We start from the raw sequence: 16,184 nt of genomic DNA, 5'->3' as shown, positions 1-16,184 counted from the left end.
TCCAATGCAAGAGGCAGTTGTATTGTGAGAGCCGATTTATAATGGGTTGCCTTCTAAGCAGGGTTTTGCTGCTATTACTCTTTTTGTGCCACCATAGCTCAGTAACATTCACAGGACACGAGAGTGCAAGAAACAGATGCTGTTCAATAAGTATTTTAATGCAGAAAGATAAAAATCCATTTTGGGTAAACATTTTGCTTAATGTGCCAACCGTACATTGCTTTCATCGCCGTGCTCCAGCAGTCAAAGCTGAACAAGGGAGCCTGGACTGCAAATCGGCTGATATCGCAAAATCAGGAAAGGAAAACTTCGAATTTAACATCAACAATCACTGAACATCATTGCCATGCTTTTGTCGCTGGAGATACTCAATGTATTGAGTGAACAAGATCAAGAAAATTACAGATAATTGTCAAGGAGGTGAACATTATAAATAAAAGATGACATGTGTTATCAGCCAGATTTAGTAAATTATATTCAACCTTTCTGAAACCTTGTCTGAAATATTTTAGAAATTAGTAACCATGCACTTTTAATTGACATTTTGTAAACAATCTAAACTTTCCAGCATATCCTTGATGACATATGAAGCTCTTCAAGCTATTGAATGGGCGATGAATGTACAGAACCTGTTGAATTATACTCCTGCAGAGAAACTGGCATATTACAGTGTACAAGGAGTTCTTTCTCACTGCCACCATTGAGTGCCGTGTCTACTTAATAACCAGTAACGGTTGTACATTTCACAGAGTATTTTTATAAATTGGAATTGCGTATTTTCAAAGAGCAAACACGCACATCCAACCTCGGCGGAAATTTTACTTGATTGATTCTTAGGGAATGTAGGCAAAAAAAAATGCTAAATTAAGGAGAGAGAGAAAAAAACGCAGGAATAGACTTTAAATTGAAAGGTGGTTCTGTCTTCTCTTTTTTGAACTGTTTAGCTGTGCAGAGGCAGTGAATGACAGCTACCCAGCTTGAAGCCTGAAGAAAACACTGCCTCCCTCTTTCAGTCGCTATGGTGTGGCTTTTTCACACGTTCCTTCCCCAGTAGTGTTTGTCCCCAAACAGAGGAATGGAGCACAATAGCATTCCAGCTGCAGCATCCCCGCCACCAAAACAACCATGTAATGGGAATGCTAATTAGGTGCTACTGCCCAGAGTGGCTGAAAGTGTTAAGTTTTCTAAACTTCATTTTATAAGTAATAAAGAAGTGTGTGTGTCTGTCTGTCTGTGTCTCTGTACGGGAGAGGTAGGGGTGTGGGGTGGGTTGGGTGGGGGAAGGTGGAAAGGGGAGCGTTGCAACAGTGCTGGGGAATGGATTGCGCATGTTTAAGTCTCAATTGCTGATTTAAAAGATATTAAACGGACAGACAGTGCATTTGACTAGTCAACAATTTAACTGAGCCTGGCCTACGGTGAAAATCATAGCAACTGGTTTTTATTCTCAATCTGCATCCACAATTTCCACATTCCCAACTTCAAAATAGAGTGCAGGCTAAACTAACAATAAAACACATTTAACTGGTCTGGTTTGATTATTAGACTATCATATTATTTCAATGGAATCCGAGCAGCCACTTATTCTGCTTTACTTATTATTTTCTTTCAAAAAATGCTTACTATTTTGTTACTTAATTTACCTATCAAATTACTGAACTGTGCTTTTAAAATGTGTATCTTTTTAAAGGCACGTACTCCTGCTGTAGCTTAGAAAAACTCTGTGCCCATGGAGGAAAGGGGAAGGGTGGTCTGTCATTTTTCGAGAATGAAATATTTGCATTCACAGCATTCCCGAGTGTGTGAATTGCTGTAACATTTCACAGTGTGTCGCAGAAAGATTAGGCACATGACATCTTACACTGAAAGACAGATACAATTAGCATCATTATTGTTGGCTCAGAGATCACAGTGAAAGTATTCTGGCCTCCACTGGGTACTGGAACACATGTAATACATGTCACATTTACTTAATGACATAAGTGCCAATCACTGTCTATAACTATAACAAATACATCTGAAGAGTAGCCTCTTTAAAAGTGTTATATCTCACCTGCTTACTGTAAATCCTTGCAGGCGTCAGCTTTTGGTTTATGGCCCATAGGACTCCCTGGATGTATGTCTTAGCTCCTGATGGGATGAACCCTTCCCCCTTAGAGACCCAGACAGGTCCACGGAGAGGTGTGGTGGAATTCTGCAGGCACTTGTCGAGCAATGGAACTGCGGAGAAACAGCATTAAAAAAAAAGGACCTTACATCCATTCTGACCCACAGCTGCCGACACCAGCCTGAACCACACTCCTTTCAGAGTCGGGCCCAACTCTCAGTCTCTTATTTAGATGTGACCTGAAGAAGCTCTGACAAGAGCAACTCCAAGATGACTAGTGGTCACCACCAAGTGTAAAAGATATATATATATACATATGCACTGAGCCCCCAACTGTAGGAATTGTGAAGCTTCCCAAGTACACCTGAATAGCTCTGAAGTGTGCCTAACTAACTGCACACAGTGTCATGGTGTGCACTGATTGTCTTATCTTCTCATTTATTACAGATGAGTTGAAGCAAGCCTTGCTGAAACATAACTTGCATTGTTCTGAAACTTACATTGGCCCTGTTTTTTTTCCAAAAGTGATTTCCAGCCCAGGGGAGCAGATGTGTATAATAATTACAATTGTCATAGATGATATCGAGCAAAATGCCAGACATATCCCATTGACCTTTGTGGGGCTTTGTGCAGCCGAACCGCAATCGTACTAAATTGTGCTGTCATTTCCCATCCAGAAATTAGCCTCAGCTTGGTTTTGTGATTCTTTAAGCATTTATGATGAAATTGCATTTAAAAAATGAGGGTAGTTAACTTGCAAATTACCAATATCATAACATTTGCATTCACAGCACACATTAGTGTCAAATTATTTAATTAAAAAAAAATGAGATTACTACCTGAAAATTTACAAAGTACATTAAAAAAAATCTTATGGCCGGGATTTTTCGGCAAAATTTGGAGAGGCAGCCAAAAGTCCATTAACTTTCAACAGGGCCAGAAAATGCTGCCCTATAAATCTACTTTAATTCTCATTGTACTTCAATAAAAATTAATAATTTGTGAATCTATCAGAAATATGGATTTTTTAAAAAAGTCTATGCTCTTTCAAAAGCAAAATGCTCCAAAATGCTGGAAATCTGAAATAAAAACAGAAAATGCTGGGGATATTCAGTATCTGTGTGTAAGCTTATTTATTAGTGTCACAAATGAGCTTACATCAACACTGTGAAAATCCCCCAGTCGCCACACTCCAGCGCCTGTTCAGGTACACTGAGGGGAAATTCAGCATGGCCAATGCGCCTAACCAGCATGTCTTGCTGACTGTGGGAGGAAACTGGAGGAAACCCAAATAGACAGTGGAAGATTCCACAAAGATGATGACCCAAGCCAGGAATCGAAACCCAGGTGCCTGGCGCTAACCACAGTGGCAGCACGCCAAGATAGAGACAGAGTTAAAAGTTTTAGCCGATGATCTTGGAAAATCATCGACCTTCTCTCTCCACAGATGCTGCCTGACCTGCTGAATATTCCCAACATTTTCCGTTTCCATGCTTCCGAAGCCCTTTTTTGGGATGTCTCAGGACTAATCTGCAACAGCCCGCGTTTACCGACACAAAGATTTCAAATAGCTGTCTAAACACCAGTACATGTCATCCCGATCACTCTTTCTCAGACAAAATTAAGCCAACAGCTGCTGCGAGTTATTGTTTATACGTTCGCCGTCACATTTATTGTCCCTCGGGTGCTGACGAGAAATGGTTAAGCAGTCATTTTTCTTAAATATTGATGCCTCTCTGAATTTGGGGGTTTTTTTTATTAACCACTGAATGGAATGACAAGTGCACGATTGCTGTACTTAAAGCAATCTTTCACAGCTGCTTTGCTTTTTCACTGATCCAATTAAACTGACAGGCCCAGCCCTGCAGGGTAAGCAGCATTACAGTTTTGGAACATGACGATGTTGATTTTTCTTTTCTTTTTGTTGCTCAGTGCAACCTAATGGATCACGGCTTTATCCCCGAGAAAATAAAAAAAATTACTTAGGGTAATATATTTGTACAACCATAAAGAAAACTCAAACGCCTCTCGCTGCAGCCTCTGTTCAGCACCTGGGTTCTTTAGCTTTGTGCCTCTGATGGAGGTTTGCAGTCTGCCAATAAATGGGCAGTAGGCACGCAATCAAGTAATTCCTCGCTACTTTAAAGAACGTAGCGTGATTTGTGCATTTTTCCGTGCCCCCCCTCCTTCTTAAATTGTTGAAGCGGTTATGCATTAAATATGCTAGCAGATCTTCTGCTTGAGCAAGTGGAGCAAAATGTGTAAATCGTTCATGGCTTGCTGCTTCAGTTCAAGGATTGTCATTGATCATTTGTAACTATATCCACTCCTTGTTCCATGAAATCAAGTTTGGAGTAATGGGTTCATCAGATGCAGGGTTAAATTGAGAGTGAAGAGGCTGTGTGTCTGTAAAAGAGAGTTGCCATGTTCCAGGCCTGCCTCAAAACAGCATGGGATCTAAGGGTGATATTCAAAACCACTGCACTCATCATACGCTTGCTGCTTCTGAATGGGGCCTAGTCATAGGGAGCGTTTGGGCTTTTACAATATTCTTTATCTCCCTTACTTATTCTACCACCCAGCTTCCTCATCTCTTAACTACCGTTGGGGTGTAGCATAACAATTTAGAGTATTAACTGACCTAAATTACAAGGTCATTGTACACAGAGAAGTGTATCAAAACGTAATAAGAAAATGCAGGTTAATCTGCTGCTGAACCTGACCACTGCGGCGATGCAGCTAATAATATGTTGGCGATGTGTGCTCCAATTTCTTTCTGAATGTGGGGCTTTCTTACCACTTCAATGCCTACCGGCCTGAAACATTTGAAAACAGATTTTTTGTTTTGTTCCAAAAAAAAAGAGAAAATTAATTTCTCTAGTGATATATTATTAGCAGCCCATTGTAATGAAAAGAAAAGTTTACTGCTTGCTCTGAACGTGAATGATGCGGGAAGACAGTTAATTGTACGTACTTCCAATTTATACAGGGCAAGTAGATAGGATGCTGGTTAAGAAATGAGAACAGATTTGATATAGATTTTCTCCAGGGCCCTCTGTAAGTTTATGGAGGAATATATTCAGAGGTTATCAACATTTTTGTTACATTTGACTTTGTTGTTACTGGAACGAAATGCTTTCAGCCACAACTTAACAAATGTTTAAACTGTGAGCAATAAGAGACTAATAGTCCTCAGGGTAAATATTAGTCTGCATCCTTCTTTAGGGCTGGATGATGGCGAGAGGTTGGGGGTGTGGGGGTGGGGAGGGGGGTGTTGGGGGGAGGCAATAGGGCTTATTTCTGAAGAGGCCCAAGTATCAGTGGTCTTCATCTGAATGATTGGGACAAGCTGCCAGCACTGTTTGCACCTTTGCAGGCGCACCCCCCCAGTGGCCTCAGAAGCCTCAGGAAGAGGACTGGAGTTGGAGCAGTGGGAGGTGGGTGGGCAATTATAACTTCTGTCTCTTAACTGAAACCTTAAGTCTGGTTGGCAGCTGCAAAGATCACTGCAGAATCCTGAGTCCAACGCCTGCCTCTTTCATCAGATGCCAATTTATCAAAGAGGTCTTTCAATAGGTGTTCGCCTCTTATTTACATATTTAAGGTCTCACAAATTTAATAGTGGGGCTGACACCTGCACAGATTGGATGCAGACCATCCTACCGCTAAATTGATATGCTTTGTGCCCATTTTCCCCTGATAACAAGCACGTGCACGCCAATTAGCAACATCTACTTCTCAGTGCCATCAGCTTGGCCTCTGAGATTCAGCATAAACAAAATAAGCCAATTGAATCAAAATTTCCATGCATCTCCGACAAAAAGGCCGGAAATTGTACCCCCTGCTGTCGGTGCAAATGAAGATGGAGAAGTTGACGCTCAGTCAAAGCTCCGTTCACTGCAGTGGGACCAGAAAATCCTGCCGGCATGAACGGCCAAAGATTCCAGCCAAAGTTTAGTTTGCATTAGGATAAACAAAATTAGAACCAAATATGTTTACAGCTGGGGCCCTTCCACCAACTATGATTATGCTGAGTTTTTGCTGAAACAAGCCAAAGCTAACACCACTGCTTGTAACCCTGTATCTTTCTCTATTCCAAATATCTATTTATTTCTCCCTGAAACTCGTAACAGATAACTATTTCCTTTGCAAAACATCCAATGTGCCAATAACCATCAGGAAATATTTCCTGATCGCTTTCCTCACACTCATAACAGTAACTTCAAACTCAGGATTTTCCCCCTGCCCTGAGGTGTGTTTTGGAGTGACAGAGGCGACCCACCATTGGACGGTGATGGGATCTGAATGGCATGGTGGCAGAGTGGTTAGCACTGCTGCCTCACAGAGACACAGACCCGGGTTCAATTCCCAGCTTGGGTCACTGTCTGCGTGGAGTTTGCACATTCTCCACGTGTCTGTGTGGGTTTCCTCCAGGTGCTCCGGTTTCCTCCCACATGCCAAGATATGTGGGTTAGGAGGATTGGCCATGCTAAATGGCCCCTTAGAGTCAGGGGGACTAGCCAGGGTAAATGATGGGGTTGTGGGGATAAAGCCAGGGTGGGATTGTGGTCGGTGCATACACGATGGGCCAAATGCCTCCCCCTGCATTGCAGGATTCTATGATTCTATGATCACCTGGTTCCACTTCTTTCAATGGGTTCTTCCACTGTAGGCAGCTTCCAACACCGGGAAATAAGTGGCGGGGGTTTGCCATTGGCCGGACCAGGAGATCCCGCGAGCAGGAACGGCCAGAAATTTCCAGTCTCAATTTCAAACTGAGAATTGCACACCACTAGTTCAACTAGAGGAATTACTCTTTCCTGGTTCTTCTGTATTCTTAAAATCTTCATTAAACATCCTCTTAGCCTTCTCCACGAAAGTGAAAAAAGTTCCTGCATATGTCAAGTCTTTCTTCTTTACAATAAATTCCCATTCCATTAATCATCTTGGTGAGCCTGGATCATGCACTCTCTAAGACTATGATGTGGCCTACCCAATTTATTTAACCTAATATTCTATTAGCCTGTTTTATGGTTCATCTACTTATAATAAAGGATTTTCACAGTAATTTCATTGCAGTCATAATATACGGTGCAGGTGGCACAGTGGTTAGCACTGCTGCCTCACAGCTCCAGGGATCTGGGCTCGATTCCCAGCTTGGGTATGGAGTTTGCACACTCTCCCCATGTCTGCGTGGGTTCCTTCTGGGTACTCCAGTTTTCTCCCACAGTCCAAAGGTGTGCAGGTGCGGTGGATTGGCCATGCTCAATTGAGTATCCTGGGATGCGTGGGTTAAAGGGATTAGTAGGATAAATATGTAGGGTTACAGGGATAGGGCCTAAGTGGAGTTGTTGTCGGTGCAGACTTGCTGGGCCAAATGACCGCCTTCTGCACTGTGGGATTCTATATTTCTAAGTCAACTTATGACAGTAATAAAATTAACTTTAAACTCTTGGGGAATTTTGTTTTTGAACCCACAGGGCTTCCACTTCAATCATACCCTCTTTACATTAGGTCTATATTCTCATTCCTCATTTTTTTAAGTCCCCACAATGTATTAACATAGACAACTTTGTTTCCTGTAAATGAACCTTTGGAAAACCACAACAATTAAAGTGTCAGATTTTATTGTAATATAATGAGCAGAGATATTAGTCTTGGCAATATTTGGGAATGAGCACAGAACATGTTCCAAAGACATTCCTCTGCTAATACACTACTGGCACAACACAATTATTCCAATAATTTAGTGCCTCTTAGAAGACAAAGGAATGTCATTTTTATTCACAGATATTACCTGCAATAATTTGGTTCCAGTCTTGCAGATTGAGATTTGCCACAACTTTACCGACTGAAAATTTGATCAAGTAGTCATACTTAAGAAGCAGGGTGAGATTTTAAGGCCTCGCTCATCCCAAAACTGTAAAATCCCACCCGAGGTCAATGGACCTTTCCATGGTCTGACCCTTGCCCACTCCAATTCCCGTGGCGAATGGGGCAGTAAAATTCCAGCCACGATAGTTTCCCATCTGATTCCCAGGCTGATTCCTGGAATGGCAGGGCTGACATACAATGAGAGATTGAGTTGATTAGGATTGTATTCGCTGGAGTTCAGAAGAATGGGGGGAGGGATCTCACAGAAAGCTATAAAATACCAACAGAATTAGACAGGGTAGATGCAAAAAGAAACAGGGATCACATTGATGGCACGGTGGCACAGTGGTTAGCACTGCTGCGGCACAGTGGTTAGCACTGCTGCCTCACAGTGCCAGGGACCCTGGGTTAGATTCTCGGCCTGGGACACTGTTTGTGTGGAGTTTGCACATTCTCCCCCCGTGTCTGGGTCAGTTTCCTCCTGGTGCTCCGGTTTCCTCCCACATTCTGAAAGATGTTAGGTCCATTGACCCGAATAGGCGCTGGACTGTGGCGACTAGGGGAATTTCACAGTAACTTCACTGCAGTGTGAATGTAAGTCTTACTAATAAATAAACTTTAAACTTTGACAATTTGAGAATACAAGATAGAGATGAAGGCTGGAATTTTACCACCTCCCTCACCCCGGAATTGGGGTGGGCGAGGCTCGCTGAATGGAATTCTCTGTTGGCCTCGAGCAGGATTTTATGAGCCTCACCCGAGCGAGGTCGTAAAATCCTGCCTGAAGATAAATTTTTAAACCCAGAGAGTGGTCAGCCTGTGGAATTCACTACCACAGAAAGTAGTAAAAGCCAAAACATTGAAGGTCCGATCTTACCGGCCGTTCATACCACATTCCCACCGTGGCGTTGGAAAATTTGGCTTCCAGCCAAACCACCGTTCACTGCAACAGGATGGGAAATTCCCACCGACATGAAAGGCTGCAATATTCTTGCCTGTATGTTTTCAAGAAGCAGTTAGATATAGCATTTGAGGCAAAGGGATCAAAGGGTATGGGGGAAGGGAAGGTAGGATCAGGCTATTGAGTTGGATGATCAGCCATGATTATAATTAGTGGTGGAGCAAGCTTGAAGGGCTGAATGGTCACCTTCTGCTGCTATTTTTTATGTTTCTATGTTTCTATCAATTTTTCAATGAATGCAAATAAACTTTTATTGCTTCATTCATACGTGAGAGAAAAACTCACACAACTGACTCGGAGGTGCATGAGTTTCGATAAATGTAGCTAATGTCTATGATGAGGATGAAGAAATGTGTTTTTTTTTGCTAGGAGAGAGTTGGGAATCTAAATAGGCTCTATTTCAGGATTATACTATCATAAGCTATTGCAAACAATGCAACTTTGAGATTAATTCATGTTTAGTAAGTGACACCAAAAGAAAAAGTGCTGGAAATCTGGTAAGGAGAGAAAGGAGCTGACGTTTTGAGTCCAGATGACCCTTTGTCAAAGAACCTGTTGAGATTTTCAGAATTTTCTCTTTCGGTTTCAGATTCCAGCATCCACAGTAATTTGCTTTTATTTAGTAAGTGACAATTTGGTCAGAAATTCTTTTATTGATTTTGATTCTCAAAAGAATCATAAAACTGTAGAATCTATAGTGCAGAAGGAGGCCATTTGGCCCACTGAATCTGCACTGACAACAATCCCACCTAGGTCTTATCCCCGTAACCCCATATATTTACCCTCATATTTATAGAACATAGAACATAGAACATAGAACATAGAACACTACAGCACAAACAGGCCCTTCGGCCCACAAGTTGCGCCGACCACATCACCTACCAACCTACAGACCTATCTATAACCCTCAATCTCATTAAACCCCATATACTCATCCAGAAGTCTTTTAAAAGACCCCAGCGAGTTCGCCTCCACCACCACTGACGGCAGCCGATTCCATTCACTCACCACCCTCTGAGTGAAAAACTTACCCCTAACATCACTTCTGAACCTCCCTCCCCGCACCTTAAATCTGTGTCCTCTCGTAGCGACCATTTCAAACCGGGGAAATAGCCTCTGAGAGTCCACCCTATCTATTCCTCTCAACATTTTGTAAACTTCTATCAGGTCGCCTCTCAACCTTCGTCTCTCCAGGGAAAAGAGTCCCAGCTCCCTCAACCTAACTTCATAAGGCATGCCTCCCAGTCCAGGCAACATCCTTGTAAATCTCCTCTGCACCCTTTCAATAGCTTCTACATCTTTCCTATAGTGAGGCGACCAGAACTGCGCACAATACTCCAAATGAGGCCTGACAAGGGTCTTATAAAGTTCCAGCATTACCTCCCGACTCCTAAACTCAATCCCTCGATTAATGAAGGCCAGTACACCATACGCCTTCTTGACCACCTCCTCCACCTGCGAGGCCGATTTAAGAGTCCTGTGGACCCGGACCCCAAGATCCTTCTGCTCCTCAACACTACTCAGACTTCTGCCCTTAATAGTGTACTCGTTCATCCCGTTGGTTCTGCCAAAATGGACGACAACACATTTATCCGCGTTGAAGTCCATCTGCCACTTCTCCGCCCAGTCCTGCATCCTATCTATGTCCTGCTGCAACTTTTGCCATCCTTCCAGATCATCCACAACACCACCGACCTTCGTGTCATCAGCGAACTTACTTACCCATCCCTCCACTTCCTCATCCAGGTCATTTATGAAAATGACAAACAACAAGGGTCCCAGAACAGATCCTTGAGGCACTCCGCTGGTGACTGACCTCCATTCAGAAAAAGCCCCATCCACAACCACTCTCTGCCTTCTGCAGGCAAGCCAGTTCTGGATCCACAAGGCCAAAGGCCCTTGGATCCCATGCCCTCTCACCTTCTCAAGAAGTCTTGCATGGGGGACCTTATCAAACGCCTTGCTGAAGTCCATGTACACTACGTCCACGGCACTTCCTTCGTCAATGTGTTCAGTCACATTATCGAAGAACTCAACTAGGCTTGTAAGGCACGACCTGCCCTTGACAAATCCATGCTGACTATTCCTGATCATGTCAAACCTCTCCAAATGTTCGTAAATCTTGTCCCTCAGAAGCCTCTCCATCAGCTTACCAACCACTGAGGTCAGACTCACCGGTCGGTAATTTCCCGGGCTATCTCTGTTCCCTTTCTTAAAAATAGGAACTACATCCGCAATCCTCCAATCCTCTGGAACCTCTCCCGTCTCCATTGACGACGCAAAGATCATCGCCAGGGGCTCTGCAATCTCTTCCCTCGCCTCCCACAGTATCCTGGGGTACATCCCATCTGGTCCCGGCGACTTATCTACCTTGATAGAATTCAAAAGTTCCAACACATCCTCCTCCTTAATATTCACGTACTCAATCCTTTCCATCTGCTGCAAATCCATAACAAAATCTCCCAGATCGGCTTCCACCGTGAATACTGAGGCGAAGTACTCGTTAAGCACCTCCGCCATTTCTTCTGGTTCCACACAAACCTTTCCCCCCTCACCTTTTATCGGTCCTATCCCTTCTCTTCTTATCCTTTTACCTTTCACATATTTATAGAAGGCCTTGGGATTCTCCTTAATCTTACTCGCCAAGGTCTTCTCATGACCCCTTCTGGCTCTCCTAATTTCCCTTTTAAGTTCCCTCCTACAGTCCTTATACTCCTCAAGATCTTTAACATCTCCTAATTCCCTGAACCTCTTGTACACCTTCCTTTTCTTCCTGACTAGGTTCAACACATCCTTTGTGCACCACGGTTCCCTCGACCCACCAAAACCCCCTCGTCTCATCGGAACGTTGTCATTCAGAGCTCCAGACACACATTCCTTGAATATCTGCCACCTTCCTTCGGTACTTTTCCCTAAGAACGCCTCCTTCCAGTTTATTTGTCCGAGTAACTTCCTGACTTCTTCGTATCTCCCCTTACCCCAGACAAACACCTTCCTAGCCTGCCTGATCCTATCTCGTTCCAACGCAATTGTGAAGGAGATAGAATTATGGTCACCATATCCAAGATGCTCTCCTACCGAAAGATCCATCACCTGCCCTGGTTCATTCGCCAGTACCAGGTCAAGTACAGCCTCTCCCCTCGTAGGCTTGTCCACATACTGCGTCAGGAAACCCTCCTGAACACACCTAACAAACTCCTCCCCATCTATACCCCTTACCCTAGGGATATTCCAGTCGATGTTTGGGAAATTGAAGTCTCCCATCACAACAACTCTGTTATTAAAACATCTCTCCAGAATCTGTTTCCCTATTTGCACTTCAACTTCCCTGTCACTATTGGGCGGCCTATAGATTACACCCAGCAAAGTTTTTGACCCTTTGCTGTTCCTAACTTCCACCCACAGAGATTCTGTAGACAATCCCTCCACGACATCCTCTTTCTCTGTAGCCATGACACTATCCCTGATCAACAGTGCCACGCCACCACCCCTTCTGCCACCCTCCCTGTCCTTCCTGAAGCACCTGAAGCCTGGCACCTGAAGTACCCAGTCCTGTCCCTGAGACATCCAAGTCTCCGTAATGGCCACCACATCACAATCCCAAACAGCTATCCACGCCCTAAGCTCATCTACCTTATTCACTATGCTCCTTGCATTAAAATATATACACTTCAGCCCCTCAGTCTGGGCATTTCCCATCTCCACCACCTGTCTAACCTCCCTCGCATACTGCCTGCGGTCCTCCCCTACCTGGGAGCGAACCTCCTCCGTCCCAGTTTCCCCAACACAGTTCCCTGTTCAAGATGCTTATAATGTGTGATTCTTAAATATCAGTTGTACCTTCAAAGATCGACCAAGACATCAGGAAAATCATTCTAAAGTCATTCTAGGCTAAAGTAATAAGGTCTAAAACCATTAGGCTCTGCTACGAGGGTGGAATCATATTCAATATAGAGGCAGGATGAATTGCACTACAGTCCACATTCTCCAACACATATTCAATGCTAATAATGTAGCAGATTGACCTTGGGATCTCCCACAATTACCCCAATGCTATCCATATGCAACCCATGCGTTCTGGATCAGGGGTGTCCCCAGGATATCCTTAAGGATACATCAAGATTAGGCAACTTTCGGATACAATGAGGCTGGTACTTACTTTTCAACGCAAGGGCATACCTGTTCTTAGATCCCGAATTCGATCACCTTGCCAGTCATACAGGCGCTTTGCTGGGGCTGCTAACTTCATTTTCTGAGTGCATTGGTCTAGAAACTGTGTATGGAAATAAATAGAAAAGCAAAGGAAATGAATTAATTATCGTTCATACAAAGAAAGAAGTGGGAAAAATAATTTCTTGAAGGATGTCTTAAGAAGCAGGGCGGCATGGTAGCACAGTGGTTAGCACTGCTGCTTCATGGGTTCAATTCCCGGCTTGGGTCATTGTCTGTATGGAGTTTGCACCTTCTCCTCATGTCTGCATGGGTTTCCTCTGGGTACTCCAGTTTCCTCCAACAGTCCAAAGATGTGTGGGTTAGGTTAATTGGCCATGCTAAGAAATTGCCCCTTACTGTCCAGGGATGTGTAGATTAGAGGGATTAGTGGGTATAATATGTAGAGATACGGGGTTAGGGCCTGGGTGGGATTGTGTTCGGTGCAGACTTGATGGGCTGAAGGGTCTCTTTCCACACTCTAGGCTTCTATGATTGAGCATTAGAGAGATATTTAGTAATATTGTTTGATCTTCTTTGGGGGGAAGAGAGCAGGAAAAATAATCAGTGTTCCCTCAACTATGGATCGTCAGGCAGAGTGGGAGGAGAATCTAAAATCGCAGACTCAATAATTGGAGCGGGTCAGCAAGTGAAACTGATCTTTGTCAGCTTTGAGAGAACAAAACGGGCTATAGTGAATCTGCAACTTCTTTTATACCCAGCCTGAAAATCGGGTATGGTGAAAATAGGCAGACAATTTGCTATTGCAGTACTATCCAAGACAAATTTAATCTCTAGGGAATCAGAATGCTTCCAGAAAAATGGACAAAAATAAATGGAATTTTTCTGCTGCCTTGCTCCCATCTCCGCGGTTGGCAGACTGGGGTCCTGTAAACTGCCATAGTCATGTGCCCACAACTAACATGCCCAGCCTTACCCCTGCTGCAAGAGTGCCCATTGCTCAATTGTGTGGCCATTAAATGGGCATTTAATGACCTTATCCTACCACTACAGCAGGAGAAGCTCATGCCAAGCAGCTAGCCCAGCAACTTTCACTGTAGGGGCTGGTGGTGGGCAACGTGCAGTAATGTCTCTTTAACAGGCATCTAGGGCTCTCCAGTATTCTGCCACAGAATTCTCTGTCAAACTCTTCCTTGTGAACCCCAACATCGCCCCCCCCCCCCCCCACCCCTCTGGGCCCCCTCACACAGCCTGTCAACTTGGCTTGTGCAAGACTCTCACCCTTAACGCTGTCTACACACTCCTCGCATGGGAGCTGGAGGCAGTCCCAACAGTACTTCCTGGGGGCACCATGCCAGGACCAGACAGCTTCCGGCCAAATGCAGCCCAGGTGGGGGGTGGACATCCTGCTTTAAATTAATGAACAGTCTAATAGCGTGATATCTCTGCGGAGGCAACCTGTCAGAGCAGGGGCTATCTTGTCCCTGGCCTTTCTGCTGGGGTGTTGGGGAGGACATAGTGGTGGAATGGGGGTGGGTGTCAGGTATCTGAATATTTTCACCTTCTTGTCTCATAATTTTCATGTATGAGAAAATATCAGTCCTTCAACTGAGATGCATGTTCACAATCCCATCTGTCCAATCAGATGGTTTACATAGAGATCAGAGGTCCCAGAAACATGGAGCAGGTAGTTCTCCCAGTATTCCCACCAATATTCTAACCCCAATTAGACACCCTAAAGGCAAATTAAAAGGTTATTCAGTTTATTGGACACTTTGTGGCATGAATCACTGCCACAGCTTCACAGCAAAAGTCATTGAACTCCAAAAAATAATTAATTGTGTAAAATGTGATAGTTCAGGCACTGCATAGATACAAAAATTATATTTTCACTCTATCAGACATCCAAGTTCGGGGGGTAATCTCCTCTACTGTAACAGTGTTGGAAACACGTCCAGCACAATATTGGGTCAGATAATACATAGGCATCCTTAAGAAGGCACACAAATAAAACAATCATTGTCTCCTCTGAATATATGAATAAAATGCCTAATTCCTGTTTCAGGGCTCAATCCAGAACTGTGCTTGCCCAGAGCAGAAAAGGTCAAGTTCCCATTGTGTTCTGTATTACCTGGTCTACATGCCACCTAATCTTTCGATGGATGAATTAAATGGGCTGGATGCCTTTTCTCATCTATAATTATCTTGTGAAATTCTAATGCTTACGTTTATTATGGTGACTGTCTCTATAAACCTTGTTCCCCTGCAATCTCAACCTCCCACAGCGATAACATTGCAACACCTCTGCACCTTAGCCCAGTCCCGCTGAGAAACTTGTGCTCCAACCTAACCTCCTTTCCTGTCTCACAGATCGGCAAAAGATTTTGCTTTTTAAGTACAAATAATAAATCAAGTTGTGACTTGATTTATTATCTGTCCAGATTTGAAAATAAGTGGAGACAAACTATTCACAAATTTTAAAGCATAAACAGGCATCCTTGAACAAGCACACCAAAACATTATCATCGTGTCCAATGTCCATTGAAGATCTTTCTTGGTATTATGCTTAAAAAAAGTTTTCAAAAACTATTCAAATCAGGGTAGCTCTTCTAAATAACAGAGGTAAAAACCAATCCATTAAATGCCTTCTAATGGTCTCATTATAAATGACCTTTTAAAGTCAGTTGCTATTTCAAGAGATAGCCATATGCAAAAGGTTCAGGAACAAAACAATGACTAATTGTCTAAGATTGGCACAGTCAGGAAATCGTTAGGTCCTGAAGTATATCCATGACAAAGACAATCAAAGTTGAGTTTGACACCTCCACACCTTTGAACCCGGAATGCTGCATATCTTATTATGTTTTCTACGCTTTATCCTTATTTTGGTGTATTTGAATCATAGACTCCCTACAGTGCAGAAGGGGGCCATTTGGCCCATCAAGCCTGCAGCAACAACAATCCCACCCAGGCCCTGTCCCCATAACCCCACGTATTTACCCTGTTAATCCCCCTCACATTAAGAGGCAAGTTTGTACCAAACACACTCTTCAAAACTGACACTGAATACTG

The 16,184-nt window shown here is 43.5% G+C and overlaps 1 protein-coding gene across 3 annotated transcripts in view; it reads right to left on the bottom strand.

The window, feature by feature from the left end:
• Positions 1–16,184, bottom strand: part of LOC145343740 (doublecortin domain-containing protein 1-like) — a 469,487-nt gene that overhangs the window by 369,418 nt on the left and 83,885 nt on the right. For all 3 annotated transcript variants that reach the window (XM_080190005.1, XM_080190008.1, XM_080190007.1), the window contains exons 7-8: positions 13,122–13,215; positions 2,054–2,220 (exon numbers count right to left, since the gene is read on the bottom strand). In XM_080190005.1, coding sequence (XP_080046131.1) covers positions 2,054–2,220; positions 13,122–13,215 — 261 coding nt within the window. The remainder of the gene's footprint in view (positions 1–2,053; positions 2,221–13,121; positions 13,216–16,184) is intronic.

This window comes from Carcharhinus amblyrhynchos, chromosome 6 (genome assembly GCF_965287045.1).
Source record: "Carcharhinus amblyrhynchos chromosome 6, sCarAmb.v2.hapA, whole genome shotgun sequence".
NCBI lineage: Eukaryota > Metazoa > Chordata > Chondrichthyes > Carcharhiniformes > Carcharhinidae > Carcharhinus > Carcharhinus amblyrhynchos.
The sequence above is the reverse complement of the archived record's forward strand: the minus strand, read 5'-3'. Positions and strand labels throughout refer to the sequence as shown.